Source organism: Takifugu rubripes, chromosome 7 (assembly GCF_901000725.2).
Source record: "Takifugu rubripes chromosome 7, fTakRub1.2, whole genome shotgun sequence".
Classification (NCBI taxonomy): domain Eukaryota; kingdom Metazoa; phylum Chordata; class Actinopteri; order Tetraodontiformes; family Tetraodontidae; genus Takifugu; species Takifugu rubripes.
Genome location: NC_042291.1, coordinates 596,640 through 611,641, shown reverse-complemented (window position 1 = coordinate 611,641; position 15,002 = coordinate 596,640). Strand labels below are relative to the sequence as shown.

General features: G+C 47.0%; 2 protein-coding genes across 4 annotated transcripts in view; both read left to right on the top strand.

Annotated features, from left to right (window-relative positions):
- Positions 1-5,444: 5,444 nt before the first annotated feature.
- LOC101062219 (ladderlectin-like) overlaps positions 5,445-15,002 on the top strand; it is a 32,587-nt gene continuing 23,029 nt past the window's right edge. Inside the window, exons 1-8 of one of the 3 annotated variants that reach the window (XM_029839296.1) lie at positions 5,470-5,485; positions 13,013-13,132; positions 13,211-13,240; positions 13,323-13,490; positions 13,649-13,740; positions 13,930-14,055; positions 14,176-14,275; positions 14,412-14,646. In XM_029839296.1, coding sequence (XP_029695156.1) covers positions 13,084-13,132; positions 13,211-13,240; positions 13,323-13,490; positions 13,649-13,740; positions 13,930-14,055; positions 14,176-14,275; positions 14,412-14,482 — 636 coding nt within the window. In that variant the 5' untranslated portion in view covers positions 5,470-5,485; positions 13,013-13,083 and the 3' untranslated portion in view covers positions 14,483-14,646. Of the gene's footprint in view, positions 5,486-12,936; positions 13,133-13,210; positions 13,241-13,322; positions 13,491-13,648; positions 13,741-13,929; positions 14,056-14,175; positions 14,276-14,411; positions 14,647-15,002 lie in introns of those variants that run through there. The other 2 variants (XM_011620861.2, XM_029839297.1) reach the window with 2 other exon arrangements.
- Positions 5,457-7,069, top strand: LOC115250514 (ladderlectin-like). Its single transcript, XM_029839298.1, has 7 exons — positions 5,457-5,566; positions 5,638-5,667; positions 5,750-5,917; positions 6,061-6,152; positions 6,251-6,376; positions 6,500-6,599; positions 6,731-7,069. Exons 1-7 carry the CDS (start codon positions 5,518-5,520, stop codon positions 6,799-6,801), a joined length of 636 nt encoding a protein of 211 aa, XP_029695158.1. The 5' UTR covers positions 5,457-5,517; the 3' UTR covers positions 6,802-7,069.

The window sequence follows — 15,002 nt, the reverse complement described above, 5'->3', positions numbered from 1 at the left end:
TCGTCTGCCGCATCACGCACCTATAGTTTGTCTCGGCCTCTCTCATTTAGTTTCTTCCCTCCTGTTTTTTTTGCTTCATTAAACCTTTTGAGTTTACTTTTAATTCCCGTGTCTGTCTGCCTTCTTTGGGGTTCCGCCACACTTGACCGCCAGTCCTCTCGAGCGTAACAGATGGATGAACGACTACGGGAGCGCCGCCAGGAGCGCGCCCAACGTGCGGGCGGTTCTACCCGCCAACTCTCCCACCGCACTTCCTCTGTCCCTGACTTCTCCCTTACCAGCACTGCCGCCCCGCCTCCTCACATCCTCTTGCAATCCCCAGCTCACTCCTCCCCCAGAGTCGGAGAGGAACCCATGCAGATCGGCCGGTCCCGTCTCTCACGGCAGGGGCGGGAGCAAAGACTCCGAGACCAGTTGTGCCTGTACTGCGGAAACAACGGCCACTTCATCCAAGCCTGCCCCGTCCGACCAAAAGGGCCTGCTCACCAGTAGGGGGAGTACTGGTGAGCCGAGCTGTGATTCCCCAACCCACCGAACAACACAACCGCCTCTTCCCCGCAACCCTCTCCTGGGATAAGGAGTCTATTCCGGTGAGTGTTCTCATTGACTCTGGGGCTGATGAGTCCCTGATGGACTTTTCTCTCGCGCGTCAAGCTGGCATTCCCCTGGTTCCTCTCGATCGCTCCCTGTCCCCCCAGGCGATCGATGGCCGCTCTCTGGGTAACATCACGCATCGCACCATCCCACTCACCCTAACACTCTCGGGTAATCACATAGAGAGTACACCTTTCCTGGTTTTGCACGCCCCCACCGCTCCACTCGTGTTAGGAAGACCGTGGTTGGAAAGGCACGACCCCCACATCTCATGGGCTTCGGGTCGGATCCTGGGGTGGAGCGTGGCCTGTCACGCCAACTGCCTTCGCTCCGCCCCCTCTCCATCCAGTAATCCCAGGCCCGCGCTCACTCCCCCGGATCTCACTGGTGTTCCCCCCTATCTACAATGATTTAGCCCCAGTGTTCAGTAAGGACAGTGCTCTGTCCCTTCCCCCTCACCGGCCCTATGATTGCCCCATCGACCTCCTCCCCGGGGCTCCCTACCCCACGGGTCGACTTTACAATCTCTCCATCCCAGAGAAGGAGGTGATGCGCAATTACATCACTGAATCCTTGCCTCTGGGATCATAAGACCATCGTCATCCCCCTTAGCTGCAGGTTTCTTCTTTGTAGCCAAGAAGGATGGCGGCCTGAGGCCCTGCATCGACTTCCGCAAACTTAACAACATCACCGTTAAGAACAAGTACCCTCTTCCCCTTATGAGTTCCACGTTCGAGCCTCTCACTCATGCCCGGGTGTTCACTAAGTTAGACCTCCGCAACGCTTACCACTTGGTGCGGATCAGGAAAGGGGACGAATGGAAGACCGCCTCAACACACACCTCGGGCACTTCGAATACCTGGTCATGCCCTTCGGCCTCTCCAACGCCCCCCGCCGTCTTCCAGGAGTTGGTCAACGATGTGCTCCGGGACATGATCAACGTCTTTGTGGTGGTCTACTGGACGACATCTTGATCTTCTCCCGCACCATGGAGGAGCACCACCAGCATGTTCGCCTGGTCCTACAACGGCTTTTGGAGAGAACCGACTATTCATCAAAGCCGAGAAGTGCGTCTTCCACTCCGCCTCAAGTGGGGTACCTCGGCTACATCGTGGAGGAGGGGCGGGTGCACGCAGATCCGGCCAAGATCCAGGCTGTGGTGGAGTGGCCACGCCCCACCGACCGCACTCAGCTTCGTCGGTTCCTTGGGTTCGCCGGGTTCATCCAGCGGTTCATCAAAGGGTTCAGTCAAGTGGCTGCCCCTCTCTCCGCTCTCACCTCCACCTCGCGCCCTTTCGCCTGGACACCGGAGGCTGAGACCGCCTTCTCGGCCCTGAAGGGACAGGTTCACGACGGCTCCGGTGCTCGCCCATCCAGACCCCGCTCGGCAGTTCATCGTCGAGGTCGATGCTTCGGACGCGGGCATCGGGGCAGTCCTCTCCCAGCGGTCCGAGGCAGACCAGAAGATTCACCCATGTGCCTACTTTTCCCGCCGTTTTGATCCGGCTGAACGAAATTACGATGTGGGCAACAGGGAACTTCTGGCGGTCTATGGAGCCTTGGTGGAGTGGAGACACTGGCTGGAGGGAGCAAAGCACCCGTTCCTTGTGTGGTCGGACCATAAGAACTTGACCTATGTGAGAACGGCCAAGAGACTCAATCCCAGACAGGGCCGCTGGGCTCTCTTCTTCAGTCGGTTTGATTTCACCCTCACTTTCCGTCCTGGTTCCAAGAATATCCGGGCTGATGCCCTCTCCCGCCAGTTTCCGGAGGAATTCCCCGGCGCCCCCAGGGACCCTGACACCATCGTTCCCCCCGGCCCGGGTCATAGGGGTCATCTCCTGGCCGATCGAGACGGCCGTCGAGCAAGCCCAGAGAGACGAGCCAGATCCTGGGAACGGGCCTCAGGGCCGAATGTTCGTGCCTTCCTCCGTCCGGCCGCAGGTGCTAGAGTGGGGCCACTCCAGTTGTTTCGCCTGCCATCCTGGCGTGCGTCGGACGGCGGAGTTTGTGCAGCGGCGCTTCTGGTGGCCCAACCTCCAAGAGGATGTTCGGGAGTTTGTGGGCGCCTGCACGGTCTGTGCCCGCAGCAAGGCCTCCCATCGCTCGCCAGCAGGCCTCCTGCACCCCCTTCCCGTCCCCAGTCGACCCTGGTCTCACGTAGCCCTGGATTTTGTGACGGGCCTCCCCGTCTCGCAGGGGAACGACACCATCCTGACCATTGTGGACCGCTTCTCCAAGGGGGTCCACTTTGTCGCCCTCCCCAAACTCCCTTCTGCTGCAGAAACAGCTGAACTCCTGGTCTCCCACGTTGTACGTCTCCATGGGATCCCCCTTGACGTGGTCTCTGACCGTGGCCCCCAATTCACTTCTAGGGTGTGGCAGGCCTTCTGCAAGGGGATTGGGGCCACGGTCAGCCTGTCCTCTGGGTACCACCCCCAGTCCAACGGACAAGCCGAACGGGCCAACCAGGCTTTGGAGGCGGCCCTGCGCTGCGTGACCACCAGCAATCCTGCCTCCTGGTCCAAGTTCCTGCCGTGGGTGGAATACTCCCTCAACGCCATGGAGAGCTCTGCTACTGGTATGTCCCCCTTTCAATGTTTCCTGGGCTACCAACCCCCTCTGTTCCCCCAGCAGGAGCTGGAGATCGCAGTGCCGTCTACCAGGGCCCATCTCCGCCGATGTAGGCGCATCTGGAAGACTGCCCGCAAAGCCATCTTGCGGGCCACTGAGCAGTCCCGGCGTTCAGCCAACCGGCGAAGGAGGCCGGCCCCCTGCTTACCGGCCTGGCCAGAAGGTCTGGCTGTTGGCCCGGGACCTGCCCCTCCAGACCTCGCAGACTTCCTCCAGAAAGCTGAAACCCCCGCTACATCGGTCCATACACCATCTGCAGCATCGTCAACCCCTCTGCAGTCCGTTTGGATCTCCCTGCCGCCCCTCAAGGTTCACCCGGTCTTCCACGTCTCGCTCATTAAACCCTTCTCCACCAGCCCCCTGTCCCCTCCTGCTCCGACTCCACCTCCCCCACAGGTCCTGTCGGACGGAGAGCCGGTGTGGAGCGTTAACAAGCTGCTGGCGGTCCGCCGACGGGGAAGGGGCTTCCAGTACCTGGTGGATTGGGTGGGTTACGGCCCCGAAGACCGGAGCTGGGTTGCCCCCATCCTATCTCGCTGACCCCTCCCTCCTCGAAGACTTCTACCGGGAGCACCCGGATGCTCCTGGGCGGTCGTCCGGTGCCTCCCGTAAGGGGGGGGTACTGTTGTGACTCCTACTCTGGCCCCACCTCCTCCTGGGCAATCAGCTCAACCACCACCACCTGGGCCCTCTCCTTCAGCTGCACCCAATCTGCCCAAACGACTCTGCACCCATAAAAGGCCCCTATGCACTCAGGCCAGTGCTTGATCTTACTGATGTTTTTGGCAACACGTCCCGTGGACCCAGCATCTCTCCAGGCTCCCCAGCGACTCCCTGCGTCTCCCTGCGTCTTCCAGCGACTCCTCTACAACCTTCCTAGCCCCTCTTCCTCTGACCTCTTCCTCTTCCCCTTCCTCGGACGGATTTCTCCTATCCTCTGGACACTTGGACTCCCCCACAGACTCTCGCCCCTGGATCTCGAACTTGGTTCGTCTGCCGCATCACGCACCTATAGTTTGTCTCGGCCTCTCTCATTTAGTTTCTTCCCTCCTGTTTTTTTTGCTTCATTAAACCTTTTGAGTTTACTTTTTAATTCCCGTGTCTGTCTGCCTTCTTTGGGGTTCCGCCACACTTGACCGCCAGTCCTCTCGAGCGTAACATTACTTGCCTTTAATGTAATGAACAAGAGTTCAGAGAGTGAACTTTAGTCTGTCGTCTGCATGACAATACAGATAAAGGAGGGCAGGCTTTACTAGCACTAAAACAATGCTAAATAATACTAAACCATAAATATGCCAATTCTGACTTTTGGGTGAACATTTGTGACCAGTTTAATAGGAGACACAATAACAAAGATGAAAGGCTCAGAACAATAAAAGTAAAAACAGAATAACAAATAAAAGCAATAAACGCAAATTTGGGATGAAGTTGAAAAAGAAACTTCCTGTGAAAAATGGACAAAAATTCTAAAATTAAAACCAATAATATGAAGTGAAGATTAGATAACGGGAAAAAAAAACTGAGTGAAAGTTCTACGAACAAAAATTATAATTCGGATTTACTTTAATTTATCTGTGGATATAAAGATCTTGTTATTTTGATCTGACCCCCTGGAATCATAAATGTACTTCAGGCTTTAGTATCTCAGTGTAAAATGCTTTGTATTAATAATGGTGCTGAAGCACATAATTCAAACCCTTTAATGGTACAGTAGGTTGATGTGAATGCCATCTGAGGCAACTCTGAACTGAATTCTGGAGTTTATTCAGTTTAAACCACATCCTCCAGGTACCATTGAGACGGACTATGGTGTAAATCCGACATAAAAGGTACATTTTACTCTTCTCCATTCTCTGTTTTTATATCAGAGGAATGCTTTTGTAGGGTTTTATTTGAAGTAGAAACACCTGTGTCATTTGTTTGACCATAGCAGCATTTGAAACCACTGTAATAAATGTGAGTTTTAGGTGTTGGCACAAAATTTCCATCTCCACTGTACATTCAGGTGACCAGGTATCGTCTTAAGCAACACATGGGAGAAAACAAGGACTAAGTACAGATCAATAACCAAGGGTTAATACAGGTTTGTGGTTATTACCCCAATAAAGAATATTATTCTGAGATAAACAACAGCACTGCTGCATGTTTCAAAATTCACGTGTGCTCATGACTTGATATAAAGAGCATCAACTCAGCTCATACCTGACCAATATCATCTCACCTGACAGTGAAGACATCCACCTGTTTTCAGCCAGAGGATCAACACAGAACAAGCTGCTCAGCATCACCATGAAGACTGTGCTGATCTTCTCAGTCCTGCTGTGTGCTGCCCTGGCAGGTCTGACACACACACACACACACACACACACACACACACAGGATGATTAACAGTAATCTTTGTGTATGCAGCTCCAGCAGAAGTTGAAGAAAAGTCTCCAGGTGGGTGTTTAAGATGTTTGTTTTTATCCAACCAGGCATTCAGATGTGGATCTGACCTCTGACCTCTTTAATATATTCACAGAGATGCCAGCAGGATCAAACTCACAACCAGTGGAGGAACAAATGGCTGCTGCACCCGCCGAGGAGGTAGTGAGCGAAGATGAGAACGGAGGTGCTGGTGGTGCTGAGAAGGAGTCAAAAATGCTGCCAGAAGAGGAGGATGAAGGATCTGATCCTGCTTCCAGAAATGGTAGAATCATGAAATAAAAGAACCTGGTTTGCTCTTGTGGTGTATCTGTGGTCCCTCACAGCTGGGAGGATACATTTGAGCAGAAGTTTCTGCTTTGTTAAAAATCAGTCAAAATAAACTCAAAAAAACTGTTTTCTCTGCAGCTCGTATTAACTTCTGTCCAAGCGGCTGGTTCACTTATGGCTATCGATGCTACATCTTTGTCAATTCTCCCATGAATTGGTACAGCGCTAAGGTACTTCTAAGACTACAACTACTACTACAACTACTACTACTGCTACTGCTAAGACTACTGCTACTGCTACTATAACAATGCTCTAATCTGTCTAATAGGATCACTGCAAAAGTTTGGGTGCTAACCTGGCCTCAGTCAGCAGCCCCAGAGAGTACAGCTTCCTGCAGCAGATAACAAAAACTGCCGGCCAGTCCACTGCGTGGTTGGGAGGCTTTTACCGAGAGGTACCAACTGATGAATATCTGGTCACACAGTCCAAAACTGAGAATGAAGTCTAGCAAGATTTTCTGATTGTTCTGGATGTCCATCAGATGAATGTAAAAAGTGTGATTTTTTTTGTATGTCAGGGCCGTTGGTTGTGGATCGATAATGAAGGTTTCTATTACACCAACTGGTACTCGCAGGCCTCTGCAGTTCGCTACCCCTGCATGTTCTTATACAGCACCTGTAAGTGCAACTGTTTTACATTACTTCAGAAGATGACATGACTGAAAGTTACTTTACACTCTGGCTATTCTGAGTTTCCTGTGAAAACAGGCATGAATTTGTCTAATGTTTTTTTTCTCTGTCATTTTTAGTTGGTTGGAGTAACACTCTGTGCACCTCTGCTCAGCGCTTTATTTGCTCCAAGACCCCATTGACTTGTTAAACGTCTTTTTTCTTATCTTATCTTTTTTTCTTTCTTAGAAAAGCCACTGATTTACTGTCCATGGTAGGATTTTTTAAATAAAAGAGAAAAGGTTTTTAAATATGTCTCAGTTCTGCATCTTTATTATGTTGTTGCATGAATCTCGAATGCACTTTTCTTGCCAACTTTTGGTGCTAAAAGTTGGCAAGTTTGGCATGTAGGGAACAATCCAATAGCACAGCAGGATATCATCAGCATAATCAATCAATCAATCTTTATTTATATAACGTCTTTTACAATCAAAATTGTTTCAAGGCGCTTTCCAGAATCCCAAGGCCTGACCCCAGACAAGCAACAGTGGCAAGGAAAAACTCCCCTTTAACAGGAAGAAACCTTGAGCAGGACCAGGCTCATGTAGGGGGACCCTCCTGCTGATGGCCGGCTGGGTAGAGAGAGAGGAGAGGGGGGAGGACAGGCAGAGGACAGAATGGAGAGGAGAGGAGAGGAGAGGAGAGGAGAGGAGAGGAGAGGAGAGGAGAGGAGAGGAGAGGAGAGGAGAGGAGAGGCACAGAGCACAGAGCACAGAGCACAGAGCACAGAAACACATACACTATATTGAGGAAGCCGCCGATCGGAGGTCATCATGCAGCGCCAAAGGCGGCGATACCTGTAAATGAATACAGAAGGGGGGGATAGAGAAGCAGAAAAACTACACAAGAATCAGCATAGCTTGTCAGCTTGATGAGGAGAGGAGAGGAGAGGAGAGGAGAGGAGAGGAGAGGAGAGGAGAGGAGAGGAGAGGAGAGGAGAGGAGAGGAGAGGAGACCATGACCCAGTGGGGTGACAGAGGCCTGTCAGGTGATCATGTTTCTGGACCCCGGCAGCCTTGGCCTATAACATAGCATAACAATGTCTGGCAAATATAAGGGTGCAAATTTTGGTCAGAACGTGATTTCTCTATGGTACCCCGCACGGATACCAGTCTGGCATTTTCGGAACTCCACCTGCCTGTCTTCATGGGTCTGTCCACTACCAGTTTGGGCGGTTTGCTCCTCAGTTTCACTCAAATCCCGATCTGCACAACTGACTAACATCTCCGGTCAATCAACTCACCTGCCTTCCACCTTAAAAGCTTGGTTCATGCTCCTATCATTGCCAATTCTTTGTCAACCCTCCGTGTTACAGCGATGGCTCCCAAATCTTTCGAAGAACAAGAATGCATTGTGATTCCTGTTTAGTGCATTGAATTCAATGCATGCTTCATTTCCTGAATGAACCACCCGACTGGTTCGAAGTCCAAGCATTTGATTGACTGACATCATTTCAGGCAGGTTGATAGATACCATTGATAGATGATTTTCTTACTAATATTAGATTATGCGGCTTTTATCCAGGTGCGCTCTATAGTCTGGGAATTACGGTAGATACAGTAGATAAGATAGATAGATAAAACTTTATTGATCCCACATCGGGGAAATTCACGTGTTACAGAAGTAGCCAGTGATATACAACACTAAAAGAAAAAAAATATTTTGTTATGTACATTGCTATGTACCTTATACATTATATACAGAGGGGGGAAATATATACAGAAGGGAATATTAGACTATATGAAGAAAAATGAATGTGCAAATAAGAGATGTGCAAATAAGAGATTCCGGAGGTAGTATGATTTTTGATGTTTGAACACATACAATTTTTATATCCGTACTAAAAATGTACAATTTTGGGTTGTTGTCGGAGAGTTGTTGCTGTTAAGGTCTTATTGGTATTGTGTTCAGTTGTTAAACTAGTTCATTATGGAGTCAGCTGGGAAGAGAGGCTGTTCTGACATGTGGGAAAACTGACACTGCTGATCAAGTAGGTGTACTGCGCAAAAGTAAAAGTTTCACATCAGGCAGAAACTACCTACAGCTATGGTGTATCTGCCATGTATATTAACTAAGAGCTGTTTTATTTGCAAATAACTTCTCTACAGGTCCGGTGATTTGGTGTGTTCAACTGAGCTGAAATAGCATGGTAATACTTTGTCCATGGTTGCATACTTTACTGCCAAACATGGAGCTGCTGGAAAACAGGGTAACACAAATCAAGGTAGGCTATGTAATAATTTTATTATTAACTAGAAGCAGTAACATAGTTTGGTGTGGATATTTTCCATGGGCCTGTTTTATTGAAATATATTTTGTCATTAATTTGCTTTGTTGATGTTTGTCTTTCATATATTAACCTTTGGACCGAGATGCACCAGATGCAAGAAGAGCAGGGAATTACTGCAGCCAGAGTTCTGACAGGTATTGACAAAAGAGATCACATAACTCATAAACACACAACACACATAAAGTCCTGGATGTCTTCAAATTTCCTCCTCCTTAACTCAGGAAAAACTGAGGTCATGGTGTTTGGTCCTGAACCTCTAAGGGATATATTAGATCACATGATTACTCTAGATGGTATCTCATTAACATCTAGTCTCTCTGTGAGGAATCTAGGAGTAACTTTTGATCAAAATCTCTTCTTCAACTCACACATTACATTAGTCTCTAGAAGTGCCTTTTTTCACCTGAGAAACATCGCAAAGATCAGGAAACTATTGACGCGGCATGATGCTGAAAAGTTAGTCCATGCATTTGTTACTTCCAGGCTCGACTATTGTAACTCTTTATTATCAGGGTGTCCAAACAACTCTTTAAGAAGCCTCCAGCTGATCCAAAATGTATTGACAAAAGAGACCACATAACTCCTGTACTGGCATCTCTTCATTGGCTGCCCGTTAAATTTAGAATAATTTTTAAAACCCTTCTTTTGCCCTACAAGGTCCTCAGAGGCCTAGCTCCATCCTACCTGGAGGAGCTAGTGATACCTTATCAGCCCAATAGACCGCTCTGCTCTCAAAATGCAGGTCTACTTGTGGTTCCCAGAGTTTCTAGGAGTAGAATGGGGGGCCGAGCATTTAGCTACCAGGCCCCCCTGCTATGGAACCAGCTCCCTGTCCAGGTACGGGAGGCTGACTCTATCGCTACTTTTAAGATCAGACTTAAAACCTACCTCTTTGAAAAAGCTTATTGTTACTAATTCTGTAGTTCCAGTTATTATCATAGACAGACAAATTATCATACTTAGGGGGTCGTCTAATCATTAGGTTAACCAGAGATGTTAGTCAGTTGTGCAGATCGGGATTTGAGTGAAACTGAGGAGCAAACCGCCCAAACTCCGCCCGTCTCCCCACTGGGTCATGGTTTCCTCTCCTCTCCTCTACTTTCCTCCTCATCAAGCAGACTAGTTATGCTGATTCTTGTGTAGTTTTTCTGCTTCTCCCCCCCCTTCTGTATTCATTTACAGGTATCGCCGCCTTCGGAGCTGCATGACGACCTCCGGCCCCGCTGACCCGCTGTATAAATAGTGTATCTTTGTGTGTGTTTTTGTGTGTGCTCTGTGCCCATCCTCTCCTCCCCTCTCCTCTCCTCTCCTCTCCCTCTCCTTCTCCTTCTCCCTCTCCTCTCCTCTCCTCTCCTCTCCTCTCCTCTCCTCTCCTTCCCTCCCCTCTCTTTCTCCTCTCCTTCTCCCCCTCCCTCTCCTTCTCCCTCTCCCTCTCCTTCTCTTCTCCTCTCCTCTCCTCTCCTCTCCTCTCCTCTCCTCTCCTCTCCTCTCCTCTCCTCTCCTTCTCCTTCTCCCCCTCCCTCTCCTTCTCCCTCTCCTCTCCTCTCCTCTCCTCTCCTCTCCTCTCCTCTCCTCTCCTCTCCTCTCCTCTCTTTTTACCCAGCTGGCCATCAGCAGGAGGGCCCCCCTACATGAGCCTGGTCCTGCTAGAGGTTTCTTCCTGTTAAAGGGGAGTTTTTCCTTGCCACTGTTGCTTGTCTGGGGTCAGGCCCTGGGATTCTGGAAAGCACCTAGAAACAATTTTGATTGTATAAGACGCTATATAAATAAAGATTGATTTGATTTTGAGTGTAACAGTAGATGTGCAGAAGTACAAGCGCAATCCACCTCTACCTAGATCAGAGGACCCACTAGCCTACTGGCTTAACCACAAACATTTTTACCCCAACCTTCGCAGACTGGCCAAAAGATTTTCATGCACACCAGGATCTTCTGCGCCCTGTGAAAGAGTGTGCTCCAAATGTGGAGAAAAAGAAAAAAGAAACCAAATACTGTGTAAAAAATGATGATACTCAGTAAAAATGTTTGAGTGCCCCCACATAATCCCCGCATTGTTACCCAAGTATGCTGCATTTTTCCTATCATTTTGTGAAGGAGAAAATGTTAAAACACTCATCAATGTTTATTTGTCCTCAGAACAAGTAATTCAGTCTAGCATGTATTTTTTTTTAAAAACAAATCAAAGATCAAACTCTACTGTAGCTTGTGCACCTGCTGTTCACCACCTTGTTTAATTCAATTTGACTGCAACCATGCAGTGCCTTAATCACCTTTTGCCAGGAGAATTCACTATAAATGAAGCTTTGAGTAAATAACCTATTTTGGAACAAAATGGGTCTCAAGTGGTTCATGACTTCACAAAAGCTTCTGTTGCCCATCACTAAAAACTACCTGGTTTGCTTTTGTAGCTCTGTTCTTCAAACACGTTTCTGCTTACTGGCTATTGTCACACATCAAACCCAGAGGTGTGACTGAGCAACTGTCTTCCTGAAGTGCAATAAAACTCAAAAGACTTAATTAGAGTTCATTTTGATCAGAACCCATCGTCCCAATTGTCATAAAGATAGACTATATTAGTAGTGAGTCTGAACTAAAAGGTACATTTCACTCTTCTCCCTTCAATGTTTTTAGAGCAGGATAATGTTTATGAGGAGAGCTTTCTGTAAAACTTTATCTGAAATAGAAACACATTTGTACACAGTAATTGGTTCTACTTTGATGTGGCTCTGGTAGATGTGATAGTCACCTCGATGTTGTTGTAAAGTTTTCGTCTCGGCTATACATTATTAGGGGACTATAAAGTTCTTCGGCAACACATGGGTGAAAACAAAGACTTCATTTACATAGATAATATCTCTACTACATCAGTGCACATGGTAAATGTCAGATAAAAGAGCCTAAAGGTCAGGCTGAAAAAGCTATAAAAGTGATATTTCTGTTTGCAAAGGGCAAACGTCACTGAGAAGAAACGTGTCAGAAAGATATTGAATTTGTGAGCAATAAAATCTTGTTTAAACAGGCTAATTTGTCACATTATCAACAAAAGAGTGGCTTCTCTGTGCAGGTGGTTCACAAACAACAACCTACTCTGCTTAAGGATTTACAACCTGATTTACGTACTTATAAGGTATCAAACAAGAGCCCAGAAGGTGAACTTCAGTCTGTTTTCAGCACTGTAACACAGATAAATGAAATATTGAAATAACAGACCATAGTTAATCAAACTTGGAAGTTAAAATTAGTGCTCACAACTAGATTAATAGAAGACCTAAAAAAATACCTATAAAAATGTTTTTTATTAAAGTCACTTTTAAAAAAAAGAAATTGGGGTTAAAATAGATGAACAGATACAAGTAATAAAAGTAAATTTACGATAAGGTGTACAAAGAAAATTATGCAACAGATCAAAATAACAAGATGGTTTTATTAGTGGTTAAACTGAAAGTAAAATCTGATTTATTCCTTCTGTTTGTTGAACATTGACTCAGTTTTTCTTTCCTGTCATCTAATCCGAAGTAAACTTCCTGTAACCATAAATGCACTTTAGTCTTTAGTCTCTAACTGTACTCACATAATCCAAACCTTTGAACGGTCACCATAGCCACATACCGTGAGAGGTGTAAATCTGACCTAAAAGGCACATTTCACTTTTTCACACCTGAGGAATTCGGAGGAGAGCTCTATCTAGCAGTAGAAATACATATATGATGTATTTAACCACAACATTATTTGGTTCCACTTTGATCTGAGCAATGGATGTGAGATTTCTGTGTTCTCACTAAGTTTTCATGTCGTATTATAGACTCATTAGGTGAATAGGGAGGGTCTTCAACAGCACATGGGAGAATAGAATGACTCAGATTGATTATCAAAGGGTCAGTACAAGTTTGTGGTTATTACACCAATAAAGCAGCGTGATTCTAGGACAAACAACAGCAGCAGCAGGGTCAAACATGAACACGCCCACGTGCCGCTCAATGTGGATATAAAGAGCTGCAACAATCACTCAGCTCATACCTGACCAATATCGACTCACCTGACAGTGAAGACATCCACCTGTTTTCAGCCAGAGGATCTGGTCACTCTCAGCTCTCTTTAGAATAATTCTTCATCTCAACACAGAACGACCTGCTCATCATCACCATGAAGACTGTGCTGGTCCTCTCGGTCCTGCTGTGTGCTGCCCTGGCAGGTCTGACACACACACACACACACACACACACACACACACAGGATGATTAACAGTAATCTTTGTTCTTTGTGTATGTAGCTCCAGCAGAAGTTGAAGAAAAGTCTCCAGGTGGTTGTTCAAGATGTTTGCTTTTATCCAACCAGGCATTCAGATGTGGATCTGACCTCTGACCTCTTTAATATATTCACAGAGATGCCAGCAGGATCAAACCCACAACCAGTGGAGGAACAAATGGCTGCTGCACCTGCCGAGGAGGTAGTGAGTGAAGATGAGAACGGAGGTGCTGGTGGTGCTGAGAAGGAGTCAAAGATGCTGCAAGAAGAGGAGGATGAAGAATCTGATCCTGCTTCCAGAAATGGTAGGAATCATGAAATAAAACAACCTGGTTTGCTCTTGTGTTGTATCTGTGGTCCCTCACAGCTGGGAGGATACAAGTAGCTGTGATTTGAGCAGATGTTTATGCTGTGACAGCTGGAAAAGCAGTCCAACAAAATAAACTCAGCCTTTTCTCTGCAGCTCGTTTTAACTTCTGTCCAGACGGCTGGTTCACTCACAACTATCGATGCTACATCTTTGTCAATTCTCCCATGAACTGGTACAGTGCTAAGGTACTTCTACTTCTACTACTACTACTACTACTGCTACTATAATACTGCTTTACTCGTGTTTTGTACTTACTCAAAGTGTTGGTGGCTGAGTCAGATTGGTGCCATCATTTTTGAAGGATGAGAAATTTCAGTAAATTCCAGGGTATTCCTGTTTTGGCATTCAACCTTTGCTTGTGTTCTGTCCAATAGGATCACTGCAACAGTTTGGGTGCTCACCTGGCCTCAGTCAGCAGCCCCAGAGAGTACAGCTTCCTGCAGCAGATGACAAAAACTGCTAGCCAGTCAACTGCGTGGTTGGGGGGCTTTTACTTGCAGGTACCAACTGATGAATATCTGGTCACACAGTCCAGAACTGAGACTGAAGTCCAGCTGGTTGTTAAGGTGGTTCTGAATGTCCATCAGATCGATCTAAGATGGATTGTTTTTGTGTGTCAGGGCCGTTGGCTGTGGATCAATAATGAAGGTTTCTATTATACCAACTGGTACTCGCAGGCCTCCTCTGTCAGCAACCCCTGCATGTTCTTATACAGCACCTGTAAGTACAACTGTTACCACACTTCAGGAGACGATGTGACTGAAACGTTCATTTTCACTGTGACTTTATAATGAGTTTCCTGTGAAAACAGGAAGCAGCATGAATTTGTCTTGATTTTGTTTTCTCTCATTTTTAGATGGTTGGAGTAACACGGCGTGTACTTCTTCACGGCGCTTCATCTGCTCTAAGAGCCCGTTCGCTTGCTAAAAATTACTTTTTCTAATGTATCATCTATTGATAGAAAAGCCACTACTTTGGACTTTGAGTGAATTTTCATTTTGTTTTTTGTCATTGACTCTCTTGTTTTGTGTTCATTTTGTGTACATGAGAGCTGCAGACAGTGTCTTATAAAAGATTTTAAAAAAGTGTCAGTTCAGCATCTTTATTATCTACCCTGCTAAATGAAAGTCTAAAGCATGTTTCCAGCCAAACTTTATCACCAAAAGAGTTTTAGCAATGCTCAAAAATCAAGAAAAAAATAAAAGGAAAATGACATAAGTTACAAATGCTTCATGAGGCATTATTAGAAATATTATGAAAAGGTGGGGTGGGGATAGCTGTCTGTAGGGGACTGGGCTGAGAAGTGGAGGGCTCTGGATTCAAGCCCAGGGGCAGACCAAAACTTGGAATGTGTCCTGGGAGCAGTGGGAGGTGCCAGCTGGCGACTCATTCAGGGGTGAACCGTATGTTCTCCCTGATGCAGATGGGATTGGCTCCAGCACCCTCC

Coding starts and splice junctions, on each gene's coding strand:
- LOC115250514 (XM_029839298.1), top strand. CDS start 5,518: ATGAAGACTGTGCTGATCTTCTCAGTCCTGCTGTGTGCTGCCCTGGCA. Junction 5,918..6,060: donor TGATCCTGCTTCCAGAAATG/GTAGAATCATGA, acceptor TTTTCTCTGCAG/CTCGTATTAACTTCTGTCCA. Junction 6,153..6,250: donor TGAATTGGTACAGCGCTAAG/GTACTTCTAAGA, acceptor TCTGTCTAATAG/GATCACTGCAAAAGTTTGGG.